Raw genomic sequence first — 27,036 nt, 5'->3', positions numbered from 1 at the left:
GGGGCCTCGCAGCGCTTGAAGATAAAATGGTTTTAGCGCAGACTCGGGGCAGATCAGAGAGATTTAGCAAACAAATGCGTTTTTAGGGCCTTTCTGAACGAGAGGAGGTTGCTGTTACCCCGGATGGCAAAGGGGAGGGCATTCCAGAGTCTGGTCGCCGAATGAGAAAAAGAGCGGCCACCCCAACGGGCTTTGTTAATTTTAGAGGAGGTGGCCAGCTGCAGGGTACCAGACCGAAGGGGGCGTGTTGGAACATAAGGCATAACCAGCGGGTGCAGAATCGCTGGGCCTACACGGTGGAAGGATTTGTGCATAATGCACAGAGCTTTGAACTGCACTCTGGCAGCCATTGGGAGCCAATGAAGGTCCTTCAGGGCCTTCCTCGCCGACTGCCGACGGGACAGATTGAACAATAGGCGGGCCGCACTGTTTTGTGTGACCTGGAGCCTCTGAAGGACCGAAGCCGGTGCTCCCAGGTAGAGAGCGTTCCCGTAATCCAGGCGAGAGAGAATGAGGGCCTGGACCATGATCCTCCTCGCCTGGAAAGGGAGCAAAGGGAGCACCCGCCGGAGCATCCTCATTAGTCCGAAGCAAGTGGCAGCAGTCTTAGTAGCCTGGACAGAGAAATCAAGGGCAGTGTCAAGCCAGATCCCGAGGCTCTTTATCTGGGACTTGGGCGCAGGAGGAGCGCCAAGACATGGTGGCCAGACGGGTGCAAGAGCAGACGGGGAGGGATTTCCAAGGAGAATGATGTCTGTCTTCTCCCCGTTAAGCTTGAGACAGGAAGCTTGCATCCAACTGGCAACAGCCTCTAGACAGGGGCCTAAGGTGTTGGATGATCCATCTGCGTGGTCTAACGAGACCACCAGCTGCGTATCATCCGCGTAGGTGACTATACGCACACCAAAGGGATGGACTATCCTGTCCAGAGGTTCCATGTAGGCGTTAAAGAGGGTCGGGCTCAGGGAGGAGCCCTGAGGGACCCCACACCTGAGAGGATGTTTAGGAGAGACTGTCTCACCCTCAAAGACCCGGAAAAAGCGCTCACTCAAAAAGGAGGTGAGCCAGTCCAGAGCTGCGCCCGACACGCCCATGCCCGCCAGTCGGTATACTAGCGTGGCATGGTTCACCGTGTCGAACGCGGCACTAAGGTCTAACAGGATAATGGCCACCTTTCCTCCCCGATCCAAAGTCGTTCTTGCTTCCTCTGTGACCGCCAACATGGCAGTTTCTGTGCCATGTTGAGGGTGAAAACCTGTCTGGGAGGCACGCAACAGACAGTTGGACTCCAGATAGTCTGTTAAGATATTGTTGGTGTGCCTCTCCAGCAGTTTACTCAACCAGGGAAGCAACGAAATGGGGCGGTAGTTGGACAGGTTGTTCTGGTCCAGGGAGGGTTTCTTGAGAAGCGCCTTCACCATGGCACACTTCCAAGCGAGTGGGACAGACCTGGACACAATGGAGGTGTTTAAAGCTTCCAGGATCACAGGACGAATCACGTCCAGTGCCTTGACAAGGATCCGGGGGGGTGCCGGGTCATTGGGGGAGCCAGAAGAAACTTTGGAGATTAATCTATCCAGGCTGGCGGCATCAAGAAGCGGAATTGTGTCCAGTTTGCAGGGAACCGAGGAGTCAGCTGGCCTAGGAGGGACGGAGGGGGTATTGACTGTAGGATTACTAAAAGATGAATATATGGTCGAGATTTTCTTGGAAAAAAAAGCAGCTAGCTCATTACAGCGGTCTTGTGCCCCTTCAACAGAAGGACGCTCAGCCGGAGCTGAAATGAGGGACTTAGCTATCCTAAAGATTTCTCTAGGCGCATTTGCTGCAGCACTAATTGCAGTGGCAGGCTCACCGCCATGGATAGGGTTGCAGTGAGGCTACTCGTAATATGCTCGGTAGTGTTACATCGGCATCTCTAACATATTGCAGCTTCTGACCACTGCAACATGATCCCCGGTGGTTGCAGCAGTCGTGTGGCAGTCCGACTGCCAAACTCGGAATACGACTGTAGGACTGCCAATGTGGTGGTGGCTGCACCGCCACCACAAGGTCAGCGGTCCATCGGACCACCAAACTCGTAATTAGGTCCTTAGTGTCTTAGTAAATATTTTGGCTTGATCTTCATAAAAATTGTAACTGTATTGTACTTCTATGCCATTATTGCCAAATAAAGTTTATGATTGTGATGATCATATAGCACTTTGAAGCTGGCAGTCATGAGCATTGCTAGAAAGGTAACATGCCAAAGTAATTGCACATTCAGTTTATGGAATAAAAAAAGTATGACTTAACAGACAGTGATAAATGTACCAAGGGACACCCCCAACAGAGGCAGATGGGCCGGCCCTCCAAAAGATTTTAAATATTTTCATTTCTCCAGTATTAGGGGTGTCTTTCATAGATTCACATGCTTGAATATTCCCCGTCGTCGAAGTGGGAGTCCCACGGTACATAAAATAGCAGTAATATATGCATGTATATATGAGAAATATTATAAATAAAATATACATACATATAATGCAATAAAAATGTAAACTTAAAAAAGTACCATAGAACAGAATAGGCCCATTGAAAAGCCCAAGGGAGAATTCACTTTAGTAACTTATAGGAGTCATTATGTGTTGGTCCACATTCCAGCCAATCAGGCTGTAGCCTCCTCTAGAACCTTCTCCTCAGAAGCCCAAGTCCTCCAGATTTTCTACCGCACGTCGTGTGAAGGGAGTCTCCCTGAGCTCTGCTCAGTTTCTTCAAGTTTCTTCATATTTTTTCTTCAAAATGTCTTCTTCAAAGAAAACTCTGTTCAAGGCTTGTCCATCCTGTGGGAAACTTCGCCTTTTTCATGAGGATCCACACAGTAAGTGTATTTACTGTCTTTATCCGGACCATGTTGTCTCTACCTGCAGACTCTGTCGCAAATTTCCTCCTAAGACTTTGAGGGACAGAGAGGCTCGTCTCCTTCTGTGGCTACAGAAGTTGAAATCATCTGATAACATTGTGTCCGATGCTGAGAGTATGTCATCTGGTTTTTCGAAAACCTCTCAGAAGCGTGGGTCTGAGACTGAAGTCCCCTCTCCTTTTCTTAAGAAGAGTAAAAAGTTGGGATCTTCCAAGGATGTCTCCTCACAAGACTTGCTTCAGGGCGCGCCTACGGGACCTGGTTCTCTGGCGTCTCGTCCCAAGACCATGCCCTCCGTTTCTAAAACGGGCATTGGCTCGTCGACGGGCTCGTCGACGCGTCCGTCGACGTCTTCAGCGTCTACGAAGTCTGTTTTGGCATTTTCCACGTCGACGACTACTTCTTCCATGTCGACTAGTTCTGCCACGACGATGATCATCTCGTCGACGAGCAGCCAGGAGGTGAGACCCATCTCATCCATTATTATGATCTCGTCAATCAAACCGTCGACGAAGAAACCACCGTCGACGCATCCATCGTCGACGGCTCTCCCGTCGACGAAGACCAAGGCTTCATCGTCGACGACCGGATCCTCGTCGACGACAGCCCCGTCGACGACACCATCGACGCAGACGATGAACCCCCCGTCGACGGCTGCTCCGCCAACGACTTCCTCGTCGACAGCAAAGACTGCGATTCCATCGACGGCCTCGTCGACGGCCTCGTCGACGGCCTCGTCGACGACCAAAAAATCATCGTCTACCAAAATTAAAATTCCTACGCCGGATGCAGCGGCGCCAACAAAAAAACAACTAGAGGGTGTTAAAGCTATACAACTCTCGTCGACGGGCTCGTCGACGACACAGCAACCACTACAATCTGCTACCACCTTCAAAGTGGTTTCTACTTCGTCCCTCAAGTCTGTCCCACTTATACAGTTAAGTCCTATTAGGAGTGGATCGCAACCTCCGGAGAAATTATTTCAATCTGGAGCAGAGGAATCTGGAAATGATTCAGAAGTGGATCAACTTTATCAACCAGCAACCAGTCCGTCGGATTTACACATAAAGTGTCAGGACTACAGCGATGAGGATGAGTATGCGGATAATACCGTCGAAGATGGGAATGTCCTTTTTCCATTGGATAGCACACAACAACCAAATTACGAACGCTTTACACAAATTCCTATGTCTATGGTGAAAAACCTACAACATATGCTGGATGACTACAATCGTAGATTCCCACCATCGCTGCCGCCTTCCCCAGCACCCCAAGTGCAGCGGTCCCAGGCTCCAGCTCCTCGCCCTCCGTCTCCAGTGCTTCAACCACAGTCTCCAGCACCTAGGCCTCGAGCTCAAGCGACTGTTGCACCTACGTCTCCTTTAGGTGCTGCTCCTGATACAGATAATGAGGGTCAAACTCCACAAAACACTGGAGATAATGACACTGATGATGAGGAAATGCAGGATTGGGACAATTATAGGGCACAGACACCCTCTACTCCACCAACATCACCAAGAACTTCGCCACCAGTGGATATCGCAAGTTTCCACAGCCTTATGGTTCGTGCAGCAAAGAGGTTCCACCTAACGTTAGAAACGCAGCAAGCAGAATGTTTTCTGTATGACTTTAAAGACTTGCCTCAACGCCAAACTCATACCATTCCTATTATTGACCACATATGGGAAGAGGGTCTGAAGTTGATGGAACGTCCTAACTCCATTCCAGCCGTTCTACCTAGACTGGACAAAAAATATAAAGCGCCGCCTACTTCCCCGGCCTGCTTAGTTTCACAGCCTAAAGCAGACTCAGTGATCACTCAGGCGGCACAAAAAATGTCTCGAAATCCAGCCATACCCCTGACTTCCCCCCCGGATCAGGATGGCCGCAAATTGGACTCAATTGGTAAGAAATTTACCACAATGGCAGCGACAACGGTAAGAGCTTCCAACGCCTTAGCCATTCTGGGTCGATACGACCGTCAAATGTGGTCCGAGATCGCTGGTCTACTTCCCCAAATGCCCGACTCCATCCGGGAGGAAGCACAGGCCATCATTCTCGAGGGAGAAAAGATTTCAACGGAAATTATCGACTGTGCCGTCGATATAGCCTCTACTGGATTCCGACAATTAGCGGGTGCTGCAGTTTTGCGTCGCCAAGGCTGGCTAAAGTCAACAACCTTCCGTCCGGAAGTTCAATCCAGAGTGCTTGATTTGCCCTACGATGGCGAGTCTCTGTTTGGTAAGCACGTTGATGATGCCTTGGAACTCATCAAAAAGGACACGGACACAGCGAAGTCCTTAACAACTCTTCAATACAGAAAGAGGCCATTTCGTGGGGCACGTGGTAGAGGAGGAGGAACCTCTACTTTTCGAGGCACGGGCCAATATAGAGGATACACTTACGACAACAGACAAAGAGGATCCTATCAGTCCCAAAATCATTCATCCACCTCCAGACCTTACCAGCGGAAGTCCAACTACAGAGGTGGTGCGAACACCAGCAAAAAACAGTGAGAGGATTGTGCATCTTGGAGGTCGAATCTCGAAATTCTTCTGCAATTGGTCGAACATCACCAACGACCGATGGGTCTTGGATGTAGTTTCAAAAGGACACACCCTGGAATTTATGAAATTTCCCCCCGCTCGCCCGCCTTCGGGCCCACCTTCTCCCCATTTCAAGGAACTGTTGGCCCAGGTGCAGCTTCTGATCAGGAAAGGAGCCATAGAATTGGTACCGCAATGTCAACGCGGCAAGGGATTCTACTCCCGTTTCTTTCTAGTGAAGAAAAAATCAGGAGAGTGGCGCCCCATCTTGGATCTGAGGGCTCTAAACAAGTTCATCGCGTCCAAGACTTTTCAGATGCTAACCCTGCTTCAAATCTTGAATTTCCTCATTCCAGGAGAGTTCTTTTAGACAATAGACCTTCAAGATGCATATTTCCATGTGCCTATTCACACCAGGCACAGGAAATACCTTCGTTTTACAGTCGGCCAATTTCATTATCAATTCAAGGTCCTTCCATTCGGCCTTCGATCGGCACCGAGGGTATTTACCAAGATCCTAGCCCCGGTGGCCGCTTACCAGCGCTTACAGAGCATCCAGTTTTATCCGTATCTGGACGATTGCCTCATAAAAGCCAGGACTTTCCAACTGACACAAGAACACACACAAGTCTGCATATCCCTGTTCGAAACTTTAGGTTTCTCCATCAATTGCCTGAAGTCACACTTTCGCCCTTCTCAACAACGAGATTTTCGAGGAGCCTCGCTCGATTCTCGGCTAGGGCAAGTGTTCGTTTCACAGGAACGTCAGAGCAGAATGTTGCAGAAAGTTCAGTTCCTGCAGTCAAGACAGTACGTTTCTGTCCGAATGTACAAGTCATTCCTCGGCATGGCTTCCTCGTGCATTCAACTGATTCCCAACTGCAGACTGCACATGAGAGTCCTTCAGGAAGAACTCGACAGCCAGTGGAAGCAGGTATCAGGGTCGTTCGAGGACAAGATCCATCTAACGTCCCGCATACAAAGAGCTTTGGAGTGGTGGGCTCATCCTCCAAATATAGCAACAGGTCGTTCATTCAAGGACGAACAACCAACACTGACACTGACGACAGACGCCTTCCTAGAAGGTTGGGGTGCTCATCTCGACGGAATGTCCGTGAGAGGCAAGTGGACGGCGTCTCAGCGCACTTGGCACATAAATCGCTTAGAACTACTGGCGATTTTCTTGGCCTTGAAGTCCTTTCAAAGAGTAGTGCAGGGACAGACATTGTTGGTGAAGACAGACAATACCACCAGCATGCACTACATCAACAAACAGGGCGGCACAAGATCTCTCGTGCTATCACAGCTGGCACAGGAAATTTGGGACTGGGCTCTACAACGTCAAATACATCTCCAAGCTATCCATGTACCAGGTGTGGCCAATGTGCTGGCGGACGCGATCAGCAGAGCCCTCTCGGACAACCACGAATGGGAACTCCACCAACCAACGTTGGATTACATCTTCCGACAGTGGGGCCGACCGCAGTTGGATCTCTTTGCAACTGTTCTCAACAGGAAATGTCTAAGGTTTGCGAGCCGGCATCCACACAAGGAGTCGAGTGGGAATGCCTTTTCAATAAATTGGTCGAACGCCTTCTGTTATGCATTCCCTCCTCTGCCGCTCATTCCACGTCTGTTACACAGAATGAGATTCCAACCATGTCGGATGATCCTGATCGCACCCAAATGGCCGAGACGTCCTTGGTTCTCAGATCTCCTCCTATTCTCTCTGACACAACCGATACGGTTGCATCCTCTGCCACATCTTCTCACAATGCATCAAGGTCAAATATGCCATCCGGATCCAGCATACCTTCAACTTCATGCTTGGAACCTGAGTACTATGAATTTGCACACATGAATATCGACAAGGATTGTAGGGCAGTGCTATCAAATGCTCGAGCACAATCTACTGTCAAAACTTACCAGCTGAAATGGAAGCGTTTCTGCGCTTGGTGTTCCACTAGATCACTAGATCCCATGCGTGCTCAGCCAGAACAAATTTTGCCATTCTTTTTGTCGCTAGCAAAATCAGGACTATCTCACTCCACCCTTAAGGTTTTTCTGGCTGCTATCTCTCGTTTCCGTCATGATGGCATAACATCTTTGTACTCTTCCAGGATCATAAGACAGTTCTTCAAAGGCCTTTTTAGGATGTTTCCTCCAATCCGTCGGCCTCCACCTTCATGGCGACTCAACCTAGTTCTGTCTCAGCTGCTTTTGCCTCCATTCGAGCCCATCCATTCTTCCAATCTGAAGTTCCTCACGTGGAAAGTGGCTCTGTTACTTGCTCTGACCTCTTCTAGACGCGTCAGCGACATTCAAGCCTTTACTATACAGCCACCGTTTTTGCAATTTTCCAACGAGGCTGTTACCTTGAGAACAAATCCCAGTTTTATTCCTAAGGTTCCCAGTGACTTTCATCTCAATGAACCTATTGTTCTTAAGACTTTCTTCCCTGCACCTCAATCTGCAGCAGAGCGCTCCTTACACACTCTGGATGTGAAGCGCTGTCTTAAATTTTACATTCAACGCACAGCTGCCTTCAGAAAGTCTGATCAATTGTTTGTTGCATATGGCCCAGTATGCAAAGGACAACCCGTAACTAAACAGACTATCACCAGATGGATATCGTCTGCCATATCCTATTGTCATCAACGGGCTGGCAAGCCCCTTCCTGCTCCTGCTCGAGCTCATTCCACGAGAGCTGTGTCAACTTCTGCTGCCCTCTTTGCGGGGGTACCTCTAAGACAAATCTGCAGAGCTGCTACTTGGTCCAGCAGCCATACTTTCACGAAGCACTACTGCCTGCAATCAACAGATGCCGCGGATGCGGCAGTGGGTCAAGCGGTGCTGCGGAATCTTTTCCGATAAAGGTGAGCCTCTGTTGCTACCCGCCTCCAGTCATAAAGGTATTGTCATGTTTTGGTTTTTTATTGCTTATTAAGTGATAAGTTATGCCTAAACTTAATTTGTATCTTCCTTTATGACTAATGTATGTTTTACTGCATTCTATTCTTATTCAAGCATGTGAATCTATGAAAGACACCCCTAATACTGGAGAAGAACATAAGTTACTTACCTGTAAACTGTGGTTCTCCAGTATTGGTGTCTTTCATAGATTCACATGCGACCCTCCCATCCTCCCCTCAGAGGCTCTCTTCTCCTCAAGCATTTATACTTACTTGTGCTACGAAAATCTGAGGACTTGGGCTTCTGAGGAGAAGGTTCTAGAGGAGGCTACAGCCTGATTGGCTGGAATGTGGACCAACACATAATGACTCCTATAAGTTACTAAAGTGAATTCTCCCTTGGGCTTTTCAATTGGCCTATTCTGTTCTATGGTACTTTTTTAAGTTTACATTTTTATTGCATTATATGTATGTATATTTTATTTATAATATTTCTCATATATACATGCATATATTACTGCTATTTTATGTACCGTGGGACTCCCACTTCGACGACGGGGAATATTCAAGCATGTGAATCTATGAAAGACACCAATACTGGAGAACCACAGTTTACAGGTAAGTAACTTATGTTCTTCCACGTGGCCCTGTGCCTCTTAATAGCTGGTAGGGTAGGAGAAGATGAATATTGAGGTGGGCAAGGATTAACACGCCCAAGCCAAGTGGGATGATTTTCAACCATCTGCACACAGTTGTTTTTCAAGTTGTGTCTAACATCCAAATCAGCACATGGAAAGCAAATTTGTGTTTGTCTATATGGAGACTGTACCTCCCCTTTTCCCTGTTTTATGTGAATATCCTTTGCATCGTTCATTGATTTTTTGTTGTCTCTGTCTTTCAGAGCTTGTCAAGAGGGGTTACTAAGGGTGAGATACATCTAAGACGTGTAGCATCTTGACGGTATGCAGTGTAACAAGCAAAAAGCACACGTAGATATCATCCTAACCCATCAAATATATTGAGATCGCTTTTCAAAGGGCGATGTCCATACATAGGCTCTGCTTGTTTAATATTGTGCATAGTGTCTTAAATGAATGTTGTATGTAAACAACTAAACTGTATTTTTAATTTGCATATGGGTTAGGCAAGATAGTGATACTTAGGAAACCTGCTTAAAGGTTTGCATCTCCGTTAAAGTTAATGTCTTTCATGTCCACTAACACACCTGAAATTCAACGAGTGGTGTTTCTGAGTTGGCTTGCACATTGGTGGATTTACTTTTGTATCTGTCTTTGTTTTTTTGTCACAGGGATGGCATTTGCTCTGTTAACTTCAGTGGCACCCATTTATGGCCTCTATACTTCCTTCTTTCCCGTGGTGCTATACACGATCTTCGGAACTGGACGACACGTGTCCACTGGTAAGTGTAAATTTTCATCCTTTCAGCCTTAAAGAGCACAGGAGAGTTCCTACGACTTGTGAAGTGGATCCCAGAATTCTCAATGACATTTTCCCTGTCTTTTTACCAGCGCCAAGTTCACAGTTTTATGATCCTTAAACAGGGCCACTTGAATTATGCGATTGTGTGGGGCGATTTTTGCATGATTGTAATTTTCCGCATTTGCCGCATTTGCCACATAATCTACCATCTGCCACGTAATCTGCAGTATTTAACGACAACATTTTTGTTTCTAGCTCAAATATTTCAAAAGTTAGCAAAAATTCGATGACAGGTGTTGCTGTGCAGTGGAAATACTTTTTCAGAGGTTGACTGGTCACCTTTCTACATCTTTTTGCTATGTTTGGTGTTAAACTGGTACTAATGAGAAACACAAAATCCTCAGACAGCGTTAACAAGTTAAAAAATGAAAAAATAATGAAGTAATACTATCACAAAATGTGCTGCATAATGCCTCATGATTTGGCTTTTCTTGCCACATAATTTACTCAACCCTGCCGTGTAATTTGACCCTTCCCTGCTGCATTATTCCAGTGGCCCTGTCTTTAAATGAGACCCACTTTCCTTGAGAAGGGTGCTCATCCATGGAGAATAGAACCTCACACCAGCATACTATTTTATCTCTTTTCTTAATAGTCACTCTAATGATGGTTGATGAGTTGAGAATGTAAGTAATGCATGGTTCAATATATAGGAACAGTTGGGTTTGTGAAGCTATATGCAACGGTTTCAGTGCCATTGCGAAGTGAAATGGTGATACAGAAATAGTTGCTCTTGGGGAAAAGATATAATAGAGAGCAAGTGAGTGAAAACGTTGTGAATGCAGACTCAATAAATCAAGGTACTTCTAAAGCGCGCCACATACCTGTGAGGGTCTCAAGGCGCGGGGGCCAGGGGGTGCAGCTACTGATCGAAGAACCAGATCTTGAGGACTCTTCTGAAGGCCAGTAGGTCTTGGGTCTGCCGTAGGTTGGTGGGGAGGGTGTTCCAGGTCGGCAGCGAAGTGGGAGAAGGATCTGCCGCCGCCGGTCGTTCTTCAGTTGCGGGGGACTGTGGCGAGGGCGAGGCCGGTGGAGCGGAGCTGGCGGGTGGGGGTGTAGAAGCTGTTGAGGTATGCTAGGCCGGTGTTGTGGAGAGCTTTGTGTGCGTGGATGAGGAGCTTGAAGGTGATCCTCTTGTTGACGGGGAGCCAGTGCAGGTTTCTCAGGTGGGGTGTGATGTGGCTTAAGTATGGGCGAATTTTGCGAATTCGCGGTTCGCAAATTCGCACGAATTTGCAAAAAAAATCTGCGAAATCGCGGATTTTGTTGCAATTGCACACTATACTCAAATGGAGTACTTTCTACTGGCTAATCAGTAAGTGCTACTTCGTTGGGTAAATGTATTGTGCTTTTCCTGCACTACAGCTGTGTAAAGGCCCAGAAGAGTTGTCTCCAGTGAGCCCGTGTGTCTGTAACTTTGCCACCGTGCCCATAGGCGCCGAGGTCCCTCAAGTGAGCTGTCCATCACAGTGGGGGAAAGGGCGGGAAGAGGTTGCAAAGCCTAGTGTGTGTGGGGCCGGGCTTCTGTACGAGTTCACATGCCTCTTGTTTATAAAGGTCAGAGGCCGATCAGCTCAGCAGATGAGCAGCCTCCTGGTCACTGGAAGTACAGTGGGATTGCGCTCGAAATTCGGGGATGCCTAGACCTCCATCACGGATTACAGCTATTTGGGGAGAAAGCACACCTGCCTAGCATCGACCGTGCTCACTAGATTCTTGGGCTGTTGATTACAATGCGTTACTGAATTTGAGCTTGAACTCGGGCACCTGATTTATATCTGTAAGTGCTTCCTGCTGAGGTTTAATTTTTGTGACAGGAGCCTCGTTGCCTAATTGTAACTATTCTCTGACCCTGCTTCGAGGGTCAGAGCAGGGTCAGAGAATAGTTGCAAGTAGATGAGGCGCCGCTCAGGAAGCACTTACAGGGTTACAGCAGGTGCCCAAGTTGAAGTAAATTTCTTTGTAACCATTTTGTAAGCGGTTACAAAGAAATTAGTTTCAACTTGGGCACCTGCTGTAACCCTGTAAGTGCTTCCTGAGTAAAATTTGTCCCGCTCGCGGATTCGCGGATTTTGCCACGATTTGACGCAATTCACGAAATCACGGAAAATCCGCAAATTCGCGAGCGGAACAAATTTTCCGTCCATACTTAATGTGGCTGCAGCGGGAATTTCGAAGATCAGACGGGCCGAGGCATTCTGGATGCGTTGCAGTCGTCCCAGGAGCTTGGCCGACGTTCCTGCGTAGAGGACGTTTCCGTAGTCCGGCCTGCTGGTGACGAGGGCCAGGGTGACTGTTCTTCTAGTTTCAGTGGGCATCCACTTGAAGATCCTGCGGAGCATTCGGAGGGTGTTGAAGCAGGATGAGGAGACGGCGTTGACCTGTTTAGTCATGGAGAGGGTGGAGTCGAGGTGCATGCATGGTCGGTGGGTGTCGGGGCTGTTCCTAGTGTTGTCGACCACCAGGAGTCATCCCAGGCTGAAGGGGTGGAGCCGAGGATGAGGACCTCCGTCTTGTCCGAGTTCAGCTTCAGTCGGCTGTTCCTCATCCATTCGGCAACGGCCTTCATGCCTTCTTGGAGGTTGGATTTGGCAGTGTGAGGGTCTTTGGTGAGGTAAAGGATCAGCTGGGTGTCGTCTGTGTAGGAAATGATGTTGAGGTCGTGCTGTCAGGCGACATGGGTGAGGAGTGCCATGTAGATGTTGAACAGTGTTGGGCTGAGGGGAGAGCCCTGGGGTTTCCCGCAGATGATCTCGGTGGCACTCGAGCGGAAGGGGGGAGGCGGATGCTCTGGGTTCTGCCGGAGAGGAAAGATGTGGTCCAGTCGAAGGGCCTTCTCTTGGATTCCGGCGTTGTGGAGGCGTGTACGTAGTGTGCGGTGGCAGACCGTGTCGAATGCGGCTGACAGGTCCAGAAGGATGAGGGCCGTGGTTTCTCCTTTGTCAAGCAGGGACCTGATGCCATCAGTGGCGGCAATGAGGGCGGTTTCGGTGCTGTGGTTGCTGCGGAATCCGGATTGGGACGGGTCCAGGATGCTGTTCTCCTCAAGGCAACGGGTCAGTTGTTTGTTGACGATTTTCTCGGTGACCTTCGCCGGGAACGGGAGCAGGGAGATGGGTCGGAAGTTCTTGAAGTCCTTGGGGTCTGCCTTGGGTTTCTTGAGTAAGGCGTTGATCTCGGCGTGCTTCCAGCTTTCCGGGAAGGTTGCTGTCTCGAAGGAGATGTTGATTACTTTCCGGAAATGGGGTGCGATGGCTGTGCAGGCTTTGTTAAAGATATGGTGAGGGCACGGGTCTAGCGGTGATCCGGAGTGGATGTTGTTCATGATCTCATTGGTGTCCTCATCGTTGATGCTGGTCCAGGAGAGCAGGCGGTTGGTTTGGGTGGTGGTCGTGGGGGCGGTGGTTGTCAGGGCGGTCGTGGCGTTGAAGCTGTTGTGGATGTCGATGATCTTGCGGTGGAAGAAGGTGGCCATCGCGCCGCACAGGTCTTGCGAGGGCGGGATGTCATTGTTTTTTGAGCTGGGGTTGGAGAGTTCTTTCACGATGTTGAAGAGCTCTTTGCTGTTGTGTGTGTTGTTATCCAGGTGGTCTTTGAATGAGGCCCTCTTGGCGGTTCTGATGAGTTGATGGTGTCTACGAGTGGCGTTCTTGTGGCTCTGAGTGGCTGTCTGGTGTTCATTCGCAGAGCCAGTTCTTCTCTAGTTTTTGGAATGTTCATTTGGAGGGCTGAAGGTCTTCGGTGAACCAGGTGGATTTCTTGCTGGTGTGGCTGTTGGAGGGTGTCTTGAGTGGGGCTGAGGTTGCGGGCGGCGGTGTTCGGGTTGGTGGAGTCGGCGGGTGGGTTCTGGGCGAGAGTGGTGGTTAGCTGGTCTTCGGTGACTTTGCTCCAGCTGCGTCGAGGCATCTGTTGGGTGCAGTGGTGCGTGGTGGGCTTCCTGAAGGTGAAGTGGATGCATTGGTGGTCGGTCCAGTGGGGTTCAGTGGTGTGGTTGAAGGTGACGTGGGGACTTGCGGTGAACATGGGGTCGAGCTTGTGGCCGGCGACGTGGGTGGGTGTTGTTGCGAGCTGTCTGAGTCTGATGTCGATCAGGGTGTTGGAGTTGGTGTCGTTGTTGTTCTCGAGGTGGAAGTTCAGGTCCCCGAGGAGGATGTAGTCCGTGGAGGCGAGGGTGTGTGTGTTGATGAAGTTCGCGATTGAGTCACTGAACTGTGGTCAGGGTTCGGGGGGTCTGCAGACGAGGGTTCCTCTGAGGGTGGTGTTTGGGTCGGTGTGGATTTGGAAGTGCATGCATTCGGAGGTGCTGAGGGTGTCGTTGGTGTTCGAGACTCTGAGGGTGTTCCTGTGGACGATGGCGATTCCACCTCCAATGCCATTGGTACGGTCCCTGCGGGTGACCTTGTAGCCTTCCGGGTTGGCTATGGCAATGTCAGGAGCTGAGGTGGGGTTCAGCCAGGTATCCATTAAGAAGGCGAGGTTTGGGGAGGTAGAGTCGAGAAGGTCCCAGAGTTTGACGGCATGTTTGCGGGTGGAGCAGGTGTTGAGTAGAATGCATCTGAGGTAGGTGGTTTGGTGGGCCGGATGCTGGTGAAGCTGCAGTTCCGGCAGGTGAAGAGTCCTTGGGTGCACTTCAGGGTGGCCTGGTAACAGGTGTGTTCTCATCCGGGGTTGAGTGCGTGGAGGGTGCTGGCATCGTAGCGGAGTCGGGCGTTGTGGTGTTCGCGATGGCCAGGGGTTCTGGTGCTAGGCGTGGTCCAGGCGCGGATGGGCGAGCAGGGGCGGGGCCGCAGGGGCAGAAAGGGCGGGGAAAGTGGCAGAGAATGGCAAGGAGGGAGAAAAGGTCACAGAAGCAGATAAATACACTACAATAAAGACGATCACAGAAGCAAATGAGGCACAATACAAAATACAATACAGATGCAAGACTGGAACGACTATAGGGCGAGCGGGGGGTGGGGCCGCAGGGGACACAGCGGCGGGGAGAGTGGCAGACAATAGCACGCGGGAGGGACAGTCACAGAAGCAGATAAATACACTACAATAAATACGGTCACAGAAGCAAATGGGGCTGCGTGGCGTGGGGGGGCGACCTCCCTGCAGACAGAGTCAAGGGTCGTAGTATTGAAGTGTACACAGATGATTCCACAAACATAACCCCTCAGCGATGTGTTCAGGTTTACAGTATCAATAACCAATTTCAAAATTGAAATTCTTGATGAAGGGGAATCATGGAAGAGCCCTTTGTCTACATGGTTCATCTTTAGGGTGGCCTAGCAACAGCATTCTGAGAAGATATCTTTCCTCTCAGGATTTGCCCAATAATGTCCTGTTGAATTAAAGATTAATTTCTACTGGTTTCTACTCAGATGCAACAGTTCCCTCATGCTCCCTGCTTTCTTGTGTGCTCAGGTACGTTTGCCATTTTGAGTTTGATGACAGGTTCGGTGGTTGAGCGCCTGGTCCCTAGACCTGCTGATCTAAACTACACCAGCGGTCTCCTGGAGGCATTAGAGGAGCGGCGCATTGGGGTGGCTGCGGGCATCGCCTTCCTTGTTGGGCTCATCATGGTGAGTATTTTATATCTAATCCAACAATGCCTAAATGAGATACATTTAATTGCCTCAATCTGGGGATCTTTAGCTGAGTCTTCTACCAGGCAGGTTTCAAAACGGTCTGTGGTTGAAAAAAGACACTTGATCCTGAGACGGATTCCAAATCTGTGTCAAACGCCTAAAGGCTGAGAATTCCCCGGAGGTAGCGTAGGTCAGGAATCTCTGCTAGTTCATCTAAATGCATTTCAAAGAAAGTGTTGTGTTGTAAATCATTTCAACAAAATGTATATTTTGCTTTGTCTTGAACTGACATTTGCATTTCACTGAAAACTATTTGCAAGAAAAATTTAAATATTCTTCTCGCCCCATTAAAAAAAATATTATTTGTTTATTTTTCTAAGATATTAAAAGAATACCTGAAAACCTGTGCCTGAATACCTAAGCTAAACTGTGATTCTGTCCTGGAACGCTGACCAAAATCTTAAATCTAACCCAACTGTTAACTCAGCCAAACTTTATTCCTAACCCTATAATTGACTCTAACGCTATTGATAACTAATTTTAGACACTGAATTGTTAACCCCGGTTGTGACCCTAATGTTACCTGAATATCACCATGCCCCCAACATACTGATAGCGTAATATTGACGTTTACTTTTATCCCAATAATAAACATAGCCAGACAGAAACCCAAACCGTGGTCATTACCCTAATACCTAAATCTCACTACCTTGATCCAAATGTAACCCATATAATTACCCCAAGCTTATAATTGACCTAATATTTACCCTAAATCTAACTTAAATCCGAGCACGTCTCTAATCTTATCATTGTCCTAACCATTGTTTCATAATAAAAATGGGTGCCAGAAAGGTGAAGATATATTTTATTGGTCCAACACAAGTAATATTAATTCAATCAATGTATAACCTTTTGAGACTCAAGACTTCACTCATTCTGATACCAAATGAACTTGGAGCAGCAGAACACAAATTCTCCAGTGTTAGGGTGTCTTTCATAGAGTCACATGCTTGAATAATTCCCCGACGTTGAAGTGGGAGTCCCACGGTACATAAAATAGTAGTAATATACATATATATACATATATATATATATATATATATATATATATATATATATATATATATATATAGATATATATATATATATCTATATATATATATATAACATCATAAATATACATATAACTATAATATATATAAATAGACATAAATAAGAAATTTAAAAGTACCATAGAACAACATAGGCCCATAGAGCCCTAAAGGAAGAATTCACTTTAGTAACTTATCCATGTCATTATAATGGGCCACATTCCAGCCAATCAGGCTGCAGCACCCTCTAGAACCTTCTCCTCAGAAGCTCAAGCCCTCAGATTTTCTACCGCACGTCGTGTGAAGATTTTCTCCCTTCACACGGCGTGCGGTAGAAAATCTGAGGGCTGAGCTCTGCTCAGTTTCTTCAATCTTCAAACCTTTCATCTTCTTCTACAATGTCTTCAACAAAGAAATCTTTATTCATGCCTTGTTCTGCTTGTGGAAAACTTCGGCTGTTCCATGAGGACCCTCATAAAAGTGCATCTATTGCCTGTACCCGGACCATGAGGTGAGGAACTGCAAGTTTTGCAGAACTTTTTTTTCAAAGACCCTAAAAGATAGAGAGGCCCGTCTCCTTCTCTGGCTACAGAAGTTGAAGACTTCAGAAAATCCTATGTCTGATGTGGAGAGTGTGTCTTCCTACCATTCCAAGACCTCTCTTAAACGTGGGTCGGAGACTGAGATGCCTTCTCCTTTTCTAAAAAGGAAGAAGTTTGTGGATGCTCCAAAGTCAGTCTCCCCATGGGATCTGTCGGCCTCTACGCCTACGGGTCCTGGTTCTCTGGCGTTGCAGTCCCAATCTGTGCCCTCGTCGTCTAAAACGAGTGCCAGCTCGTCCACGAGCTTGTCGACGCGCCCTTCGACGACGACAAGATCCGTCGACGTTGTGCCTATGATGACGACGACATGCTCTATGTCGACGAAGACGACAATGACGACGACAACGACCGCATCGTCGACGACGAACCAAGAGGTTAGGCCCATAACCTCCATTGTGAAGATCTTGTTGACGGCGAAGAAATCCGTCTCATCGACGACCCTGTCAAAGAAGCATTCGTCGACGAATGCTTCGTCGAATCGCCGCTCGTCGGCGGTACCACCTTCGTCGATGATACCACCTTCGCCGACGGTACCACCTTCGTCGACGGTAGCCTCGTCGACGTCAAGTTCCTCGTCGACGACCACCTCCTCGTCGACAGCTCCGTCAACGATGAAGAAAACCTCGTCGACGACGACCGCACCGTCGACAGGAAAAGTCATGGCTCCGTCGACAGCTTCCACTTCTTCATCGACGCCTTGTTCTACATTGGCGAATCCCTCAACGTCAGATTCGACCATGAGCTCGTCGACGGGACACTATTCTCTGGCAACTGCAACAACCTTTACTGTGGTGACGGCTTCTATTGTAAAACGTCCCGCTCCACTGGTTTTGAATCCTCTTCAAGGTGGTTCTGGCCCCCCTGCTCAACTCTTTGCGTCTGCAGAGGAGGATCCTTCGGATGGGTCTTATGTTGATGACACCTTTCGTCCTGCAGCAAGTCCTTCGGAGCTCAATATAAAATATCAGGACTATGAGGATGAGGACGATGAAGACAGGGGTTCACTCCTCCCAGTTCACAATGACCAGCTGGATGTTGACCACGAGGTTCCTATGGCACAAATACCGGTGTCTTTTATATTGAACCTTCAGCACATGTTAGACGATTATAATTGTCGATTCCCACCTTCTCCGCCGAATTCTCCTACTCCGCCTCCTCCAACACGAGAGCCACTTCCTGTTGCTCAGGCAAAATCACCAGTTTTTCCTGATCCTGGTACTGACGATGATGACGTCCGCAATGATACGGACCAAGACGACGACGCTGTCCTTGCAGATTGAAACAACTATCGGGCCCAGACCCCGTCCCCTCCTCCTGCTTCTCCCCTGGCTTCTCCCCCAGTGGACATCAGGGGGTTTCCACAACTTGATGGTGAGAGCTGCGAAGCGTTTTCATTTGCCCATGGACGTCAAACAACAAGACTGTTTCTTTATGACTTGAAGGATCAACCTTTGAAGCAAGTGCATACCATTCCAATAATTGACTTTATCTGACAGGAGGGACTTAAAGTAATGGAACGGCCTAACTCCATCCCGACCGTGCTTCCGTGCCTTGACAAAAAGTATAAGGCGCCTGCGGATTCACCGGCATGCCTTGTGTCACAACCAAAAGCTGACTCAGTCATTACGCAAGCCACCCAAAAGAGGTCGGGTAACCCAGCAACTCCGTTAACTTAGCCACCGGATCAGGAGGGTCGCCGCCTGGATACCATTGGAAAGAAATTCACCACTATGGCTGCCACGATGGTCAGGGCGGCAAACTCCTTGGCCATCCTCGGGCGATTTGACCGTCAGATGTGGTCAGAGATCGCAGCTTTGGTTGACCTACTTCCGGAATCCTCCAGGGCAGAAGCCCATAAGATCGTGCAAGAGGGAGAGAAAATCTACTCTGAAATTATAGACTGTGCAATTGATATTTCTTCTACGGGTTTCAGACAGCTCGCAGGTGCTGCAGTCTTAAGGAGGCAGGGCTGGCTTAAGGCTACGGCTTTTCAGCCTGAAGTACAGGCAAGAGTTCTCGACTTGCCTTTTGATGGAGAGTCCCTCTTCGGCAAGCATGGGGATGACGCCTTAGAGTCCATCAAGAAAGACACGGACACTGCTCGTGCCCTGGGATCTCTCCAGTACTGGAAGCGGCCCTTTCGTGGAGCATGTGGCAGAGGTACTTCCTCCAATTTTCGTGGCTCCTCCCAGTACCGCTCCTATGGTGAAAACAAGCAGCGCTACTCCTATCAAACTCAGAATAGGCAATCCAATTCCAGGCCTTATCGAAGGAAAAGCACCTACAGAAGAGGGGCCACCTCTAAAAAACAGTGACTTTCCACGGGTCAAGTGTTCTCCTGCTCTGAAAATTGGAGGTCGAATCTCCCAACACTTCTACAATTGGTCAAAAATAACTTCAGATCGTTGGGTCTTGGATGTCATCTTAAAGGGCCCGCTCTCGAAATTCTCAAATTTTCGACCACCCGCCCACCCTCTGGACCTCACCCAGCACATTTGAAGGAACTGTTTGCGCTGGTTGCAGTTATGATAAAGAAAGGGGCTGTCGAAGTGGTTCCTCGATTACAACAAGGCAAGGGCTTTTATTCCCGCTTTTTCCTTATAAGGAAAAAATCAGGAGAGTGGCGCCCTATCTTAGACCTCCGAGCCCTCAACAAGTTCATCAAATCCCAAATATTTCGGATGCTGACCTTGCTGGAAATTTTACAGTTCCTGAATCCCGGAGAGTTCCTCTCCACAATCGACCTCCAAGATGAATACTTTCATGTGCCAATCCATCACAGACATAGGAAGTACCTTCGCTTCACAGTGGGATCGAAACACTTCCAATTCAAAATTTTACCTTTCGACCTTCGTTCCGCTCCGAGAGTCTTCACATAGATCATGGCTCCAGTTGCAGCTTTTCTACGCCTACAGGGCATACAGTTCTACCCTTATTTAGACGACTGCCTGATAAAAGCTCAAACCTTTCTTTCAGCAAGACAACAAATTCAGACTTGCCTATCCATCTTTCACGCCTTGGGTCTTTCCATCAACCACGAGAAATCACATGTCCGTCCAGCACAACAAAGGATCTTTCTAGGGGCATTAATCGACTCTCGTCTGGCGAAGGTGTTTGTTTCGCAGAAGCAACAAGATCGCATTGTCAAGATGGTGGCTCTTCTACGCTCAAGAAGGTCCGCTTCTGTCTGGATGTTAAAATCTTTTCTGGGCATGGCTTATTCCTGCATACAGCTGATCCCCAATTGCAGGCTACACATGCAAGTCCTCCAAGAGGGGTGGACAAACAATGGCGGCAAGTCTCAGGGTCGGTCAACGACAAAGTCTGCCTGACCCACCCCCCCCCCCCCGCATTCAGGGCACATTGGAATGGTGGGCTCACCTTCCAAACATCGCAACTGGGTGGCCGTTCCAGGACACAGACCCCACGCTTACCCTTACGACGGATGCTTCCTTAGAGGGCTGGGGTGCACACCTCGAAGGGTTGTCAGTAAAGGGCAAAAGGACCCCAGATCAATGCACGTGGCACATAAATCGCCTGGAACTCTTGGCTATCTTCCTCGCCCTAAAATCTTTCCGGCTGCTGGTGGAAGGGAAGTCGCTGCTGGTGCGTAAGGGCAACACCACCAGTATGCACTACCTCAACAAGCAAGGAGGTACGAGATATCTTCTGCTATCCAGACAGGCACAACAGATCTGGGAATGGGCGATTCATCATCGAGTCCAGCTAACAGTGGTTCACGTACCGGGTGCCTCCAACGCCCTTGCCGACTCTCTCAGCAGATCGGCTACGGACAATCACGAGTGGGAACTCCATCAACCGACTCTGGAGTATGTGTTGTGCTTGTGGGGCCAGCCGGAGCTGGATCTGTTTGCAACTCCACTTAACCGCAAATGCCTACACTTCGCAAGTCAGCATCCCCATAGCGGATCAAGCGGGAATGCGTTTTCGATCAACTGGTCGAACAAATTTGTTTACACTTTTCCGCTGATCCCTCTGATTCCACGCCTACTGCACAAGATGAGACTTCAGCTGTGTCACGTCCTCTTGATTGCACCCAAGTGGCTGCGTCGCCCGTGGTTCACTGATCTTCTACTGTTTTCCCAGTGCGATACGATTCTTCTTCGTCCCCTGCCTCATCTTCTCACCGTGAGCCAGGGCCAGATTTGCCATTAGGATCCGGCGTCTCTCCAGCTTCACGCTTGGAACCTGAGCACAATGAATTTGCACATCTGAATATTGCTTGAGAGTGCAGAGAAGTGCTTGCTCATGCACGTGCTCCTTCCACAGTCAAGACCTATAAACTGAAATGGAAACAGTTTTGTGTCTGGTGCCACAAGGAGAAGGTCGATCCTCTGCTCGCCACACCTGAGCAAATCCTGCCTTTTTTCCTCCTTTTGGCAAAGTCGGGACTTTTGCATTCCACTCTTAAAGTCTTCCTGGCCGCGATTTCCCGCTTTCGCCACAATGGTTCCATGTCACTGTACTCCTCTTGGATCATTTGTCAGTTCTTTAAGGGCCTGTTCCGGATGTTTCCACCTATCCGGCGTCCACCACCTGCTTGGCATTTGAATCTGGTCTTATCACAGCTCCTCCGACCTCCTTTCGAGCCTATTCATTCAGCAGAATTAAAATTCCTTATTTGGAAAGTTTCCCTCCTTTCCTCACTTACATCCTCCAGGCGAGTAAGCGACATCCAAGCTTTCACCATTCAGCCTCCTTTTCTGCCATTCTCTAGGGACGCTGTTACACTTCGTACGAATCCTAAATTTATTCCTAAGGTTCCTTCAGACTTCTACCTTAATGAATCTGTCATTCTAAGGACTTTTTTCCCAGACCCTCAGTCTCCCGCTGAGCGCTCTCTTCATTCTTTGGACTTGAAGCGCTGCCTCAAATTCTATATTCAATGCACTGCTGCTATTCGTAAATCAGATGTGGCCTATGGACGGATGCGCAAGGGACATCCGGTCACTAAACAACCCATTACTCGATGGATTTCTTCTGGCATCTCCTTCTGCCATCAACGGGCTGGCAAGCCTCTTTCTGCTCTGGTGCGAGCACACTCGACGAGGGCAGTTGCATCCTCTACCGCCCTATTTGCTGGAGTGCCTCTACATCAGATCTGCAGGGTGGCAACGTGGTCCAGCAGGCACACGTTCACGACGCACTACTGTCTGGAGACAGCTGACGCTGCAGACACTGCTGTGGGTCAAGCTGTGCTAAGAAATCTCTTCAGATGAAGGTGAGCCTCTGTTGCTTCCCGCCTCCTGTCATAAAAGGTTTTTTCATAGATATATATCTGCAATGTTCATATGTGCATTTCTTTGCTTGCATTTGTTCTTATTGCTTTTATGACTCATGTGTTGGCGTACTGCTTTCTATTCTTATTCAAGCATGTGAATCTATGATAGACACCCTAATACTGGAGAAGAACAAAAGTTACTTACCTGTAAACTGTGGTTATCCAGTATTGGTGTCTTTCATAGATTCACATGCAACACTTCCTTCCTCCTCTCAGAGGCTCTCTTCTCCTCATGCACTCTTGGTCACTTTGGTGCTTCGAAAATCTGAGGGCTTGAGCTTCTGAGGAGAAGGTTCTAGAGGGTGCTGCAGCCTGATTGGCTGGAATGTGGACCATTATAATGACATGGATATGTTACTAAAGTGAATTCTCCCTTTAGGCCTCTATGGGCCTATGTTGTTCTATGGTACTTTTAAATTTCTTCTTTATGTCTATTTATATATATTATATTTATATGTATATGTATATTTATGATGTTTTATATATATATATATATATATGTATATTACTACTATTTTATGTACCGTGGGACTCCCACTTCGACGACGGGGAATTATTCAAGCATGTGAATCTATGAAAGACACCAATACTGGAGAACCACAGTTTACAGGTAAGTAACTTTTGTTCTTCCTCCTCACCCCCAGCTTTCCTATTCTCAATTTGAAGCCTCTGGGACTCTTGTTTCTGAAGCATTGTAGGACACCATCCTTGCCTGCTGGGTTAGCACTGTGGTCCGCAGCAATGTCAGGCGGGCATTCTCCGCTGCTGCAAATGTATGGATGTTTAGAGAGCTAAACTGACTCTGCTGGTCCCACTTCTCTTCCCAGGTGGCCATGTTCATCCTGCAGCTCGGCTTTCTCTCCACCTACCTGTCAGAGCCCATAGTGAAGGCCTTCACCAACGCCGCCGCTTTCCATGTGATGATATCTCAGATCCAGAACATGCTCGGACTCCCCCTGCCTCGCTTCACTGGCTCGTTCACCATATTTAAGGTACGTCACCAAAACATCAATGCCCGAGTTCCAACAAAAAGACAGAGACACTTTATAGTTTCAAATAAAGAACTGCTTTACTTTCTCTGTTTTAATTATTCATGTTTTTTCCCCTTCACCATCAAATGCAAATGGGTGCAAATCTCACATATTGTGCATGTTACATTATGGTACAGGAATGGCAATCGTATAGTGCCCAGTCTGCCACAGGTAGTAACTTATAGCACTAACAGGCATTCAAGTGTCTGCCAAGCTTGTTGTAAGGAATCCATCACACACTTGAGTCTGAATCCTCTGCGTTGATGTGCCATAATTTATGTGCTTGGGTCTGTTACTATATTAGACAAAGTTGTCATATTCAGAGGGTTGATTCTGAAAGTCGTTGGTGTTTGATAGGTGAGACTGGAGGGCTGCTTGCTTGTGCATCTTCTAGTTTGGTAGGCATGCCCCTCACCCAGCAAATTAATTTTTATGTAAGGCCCCTGGTGAAGGTGAGTGTTGGGTACAGGAGTAGCCAGTTATTGGCATATTTGAGCCGTGTTTAATGTATGTTTTACGAGTTCTGTCTTAATATGGTCTGTTGTCGAATAGGTATGCTGGGGCATATTCTGAAGGTGAGTGCTGCTCAGCTACATTGCATGGTGTCTGCCACGGAGGTATGATGCTACATCGCAAACGTTTAGATCGCATTGGCATGACATCACAGTTTTCCCATTGCATGTTCTTTTATATCGCAAGTATCCACAACGCAAACCATTACATCACATTTCCATTGAAATGCATACAAAATACATTTACAACGCACACAAACACCCTGAATGCTTTGACACCACAATTTTTACCCTTAGGCCCACTCCCCTAAACCCGAAATTCTAAAACCTTTAATTAGTACCTTACAGGAGGACCCCCTGACCCGACCCTAAACCCTGAAGCCAAAAACAGTACCCTACAGTACGACCCCCTAACACTTCCCTAAACCCTAAGCCCTAAACCCTAGTACAGTACCCTACAGTAAGACCTCTTGACACTACCCTCAACCCTAAGCCCTAAGCCTACCCTACACTACGACCCCCTAACACTTCCCTAAACCCTAAGCCCTAGGCCCTAAACCCTAATACAGTACCCTACAGTAAGACCCCCTGACACTACCCTCAACCCTAAGCCCTAAGCCTACCCTACAGTACGACCCCCTAACACTTCCCTAAACCCTAAGCCCTAAACTACACTCTAAGCACAATCCCCTTTACCTCTCTCTCCTCACGTCGTCTCTTCCTCGCCTCTGTCCCCGTGCTCGTTCTTCCCGGTGCTCGCCCACCTCTGTCCCGGTGCTCTGCCTCGCGTCCATTACACCACACTTGATTTAAAAGTGCATGCGTTTTAAAAGTGATTGCGATGTAATGGGACGCGTCACAATGTGTACGCGTCGTAACGTCGCTGGTGTTAAAGCGCATGCGAAGTAAAGCCAGCGTTGTATTGGGTGTTCGCTGTCTGCCACATAGTGCTGTGTTTTACAGGAGGTACCCTAGGTACCCCCTCGATCCTCAACCGTAGACCACGGAGGCAAGAGGGCCCTGCTAGGGGCCCCCAAAGTCGCTTTCCTACAGCCTTTCCTCGTCGGCACGGAAAGGATGTGGAAACCGACATTGTAATCTCGACGGTGGAAACGTCATCCATAGGGGATTATGGTGTGGTTCCGACCTGCTGTAAAACTCCGAGAGATGGTCAGAACAAAGTAGGAATGACCTGCTGGATTACGTTCCGACTGCCAACATCTTAATCGGGCAGTCGGACCACAACCTGACTGTGTTGGTCGGAAAGCTTCCGACATCATAATGTGTAATAATATGTAAACTCAATATCTTTGTTGACGGTATTTTTAAAATAAAATTGTAGTCACTCGCTATTGTTGCTCTCGATATTTGTGCCATACAGCCATAATTGTGTATATCAATTGTCCTGAGGCCAGTTCTAGGCATTTCTGGTCATTTTGCTTATTCCAGGCAAGGGTATTTTTGCAAGGTGCTAGCAGGAAGGGGGGAGGATAGAACTAGGAGCCTTCTGTCCGGGGAGATCTAAAAAATGGTACAGAAGTTAAAAAGACTGTTCCACCTAACTACCTGCAAATCTCTAAGAGATAAATTTTTATCTGAACAATAGACACTATTTGCAGTGACAGCACCAATTGGATTATTCCATAACTATCTCAAATACATTTTAAACTACATGTGGAAATGATGATTCCCTGCATTTGCACAACCACTCCTCTTGCCTAACTTAGCTCCAGCCCGATGTTTGTCTAGTTAAGTATTTTGCACCACTTTGTTGTTTTTTTCTTTCCCGCCAAACCATTCTCTTCTCACCTAGTCACACATATCACTGGACAATTATTGCAGAATTTATTTCACGTTTGCTGTGGTGCTTGTGTAGTCACTAATGAACATGGCAATTATAACAGTTTAGGCAACACTGTAATTAATGCTGAGTACCTCCAATTCTGTTCAGTAACAGCCATGAAAAAGCCCCAGGCATGTGAGCCCACTTAGGGCAAAACACGTGGTGGGTGACCTTTCATTGGTGATGCACAAAAAATGTCTTTAACTTGGAATGAATGTGAAACCTGATTACTAATTATTTGGATGAATGCTTTTCTGGAGTTACCTGCAAACAATGTGCTACCTTCGATCCATTTATGTATTGATGAACTCTTTATATATTAAATCATCGTTCATTTAATAGAGAAGAATTTGTACCACAATCACAACCTTTAATCTTGTTTTTAATGTATTTACATAAATTCAATTGGTTCGCATATGGGATAGTATAGATAATGCAAAAATAACTTACATGACAAAGAGGAGATTTCTAAGTGTTGACACCCTCCTCAATTGTTCTACTACCTGTTGTCTGGGATAGAGAGTACACTCAGTACGGGGAACTACCAAAGACACTACTAAACTTGTTTATAATAATTATCAGGCCACTGGAATTTCCAAGAGCTGTGAGGTCCACTCCACCAATGCATACACTTTTTCTGTCCCAGAGATGTTGTAGAAGAAGGGAGGAAGGGGTCTACCCCACAATGTTTCCCAGTTTCCTTTGTTGTAAGTGTGATGTGTTCTGGGTCAGGAGTAGGCATCTGTGAAATTCACTTGCTTTGGATTTGCGTACTTACTCAAAATTTCTGTAAAAGTACATGAAATTACATGTCTTTGCAGAATCCAAACCCGGCATTTAGTGCTATATTTAGGCATAAAATCTTTCTTCACACCAATCTTTGATGTGAGGATGCATTGTTATGTAAAAAAGACAAGTAGCAAGAAAAGCACAAATGTCACGAGCAACAGCTGTTTGCATTCTTTCTGTTTTTTTTGTGCCCTTCTGGCCTCTGTGCCACTCGTTTTTCCCTCATTTTTGTGCCCCTTTTGCCTTCTGTTCCACTTGGTTTTTGTGCCCTTCTGCCTTCTGTGCCACTCGTTTTCCCCTCGTTTTTGTGCCCATTTTCCCTTCTGTTCCACACTTTTTTGTGCCCTTCTGCCCTCTGTTTCACTCGTTTTTTGTGCCCTCCTGCCTTCTGTGCCACTCGTTTTTCCCTTGTTTTTGTGCCCCTTTTCCCTTCTGT

The 27,036-nt window shown here is 47.7% G+C and overlaps 1 protein-coding gene across 3 annotated transcripts in view; it reads left to right on the top strand.

Annotated features, from left to right (window-relative positions):
• Positions 1-27,036, top strand: part of LOC147749132 (solute carrier family 26 member 10-like) — a 490,027-nt gene that overhangs the window by 85,556 nt on the left and 377,435 nt on the right. For all 3 annotated transcript variants that reach the window (XM_086966525.1, XM_086966535.1, XM_086966516.1), the window contains exons 2-4: positions 9,667-9,777; positions 15,267-15,424; positions 23,253-23,417. In XM_086966525.1, the coding sequence (XP_086822651.1) occupies positions 9,667-9,777; positions 15,267-15,424; positions 23,253-23,417 (434 nt within the window). The remainder of the gene's footprint in view (positions 1-9,666; positions 9,778-15,266; positions 15,425-23,252; positions 23,418-27,036) is intronic.

The sequence above is a fragment of the Lissotriton vulgaris genome, chromosome 1_1 (genome assembly GCF_964263255.1).
Source record: "Lissotriton vulgaris chromosome 1_1, aLisVul1.2, whole genome shotgun sequence".
Taxonomy (NCBI): domain Eukaryota; kingdom Metazoa; phylum Chordata; class Amphibia; order Caudata; family Salamandridae; genus Lissotriton; species Lissotriton vulgaris.
The sequence above is the reverse complement of the archived record's forward strand: the minus strand, read 5'-3'. Positions and strand labels throughout refer to the sequence as shown.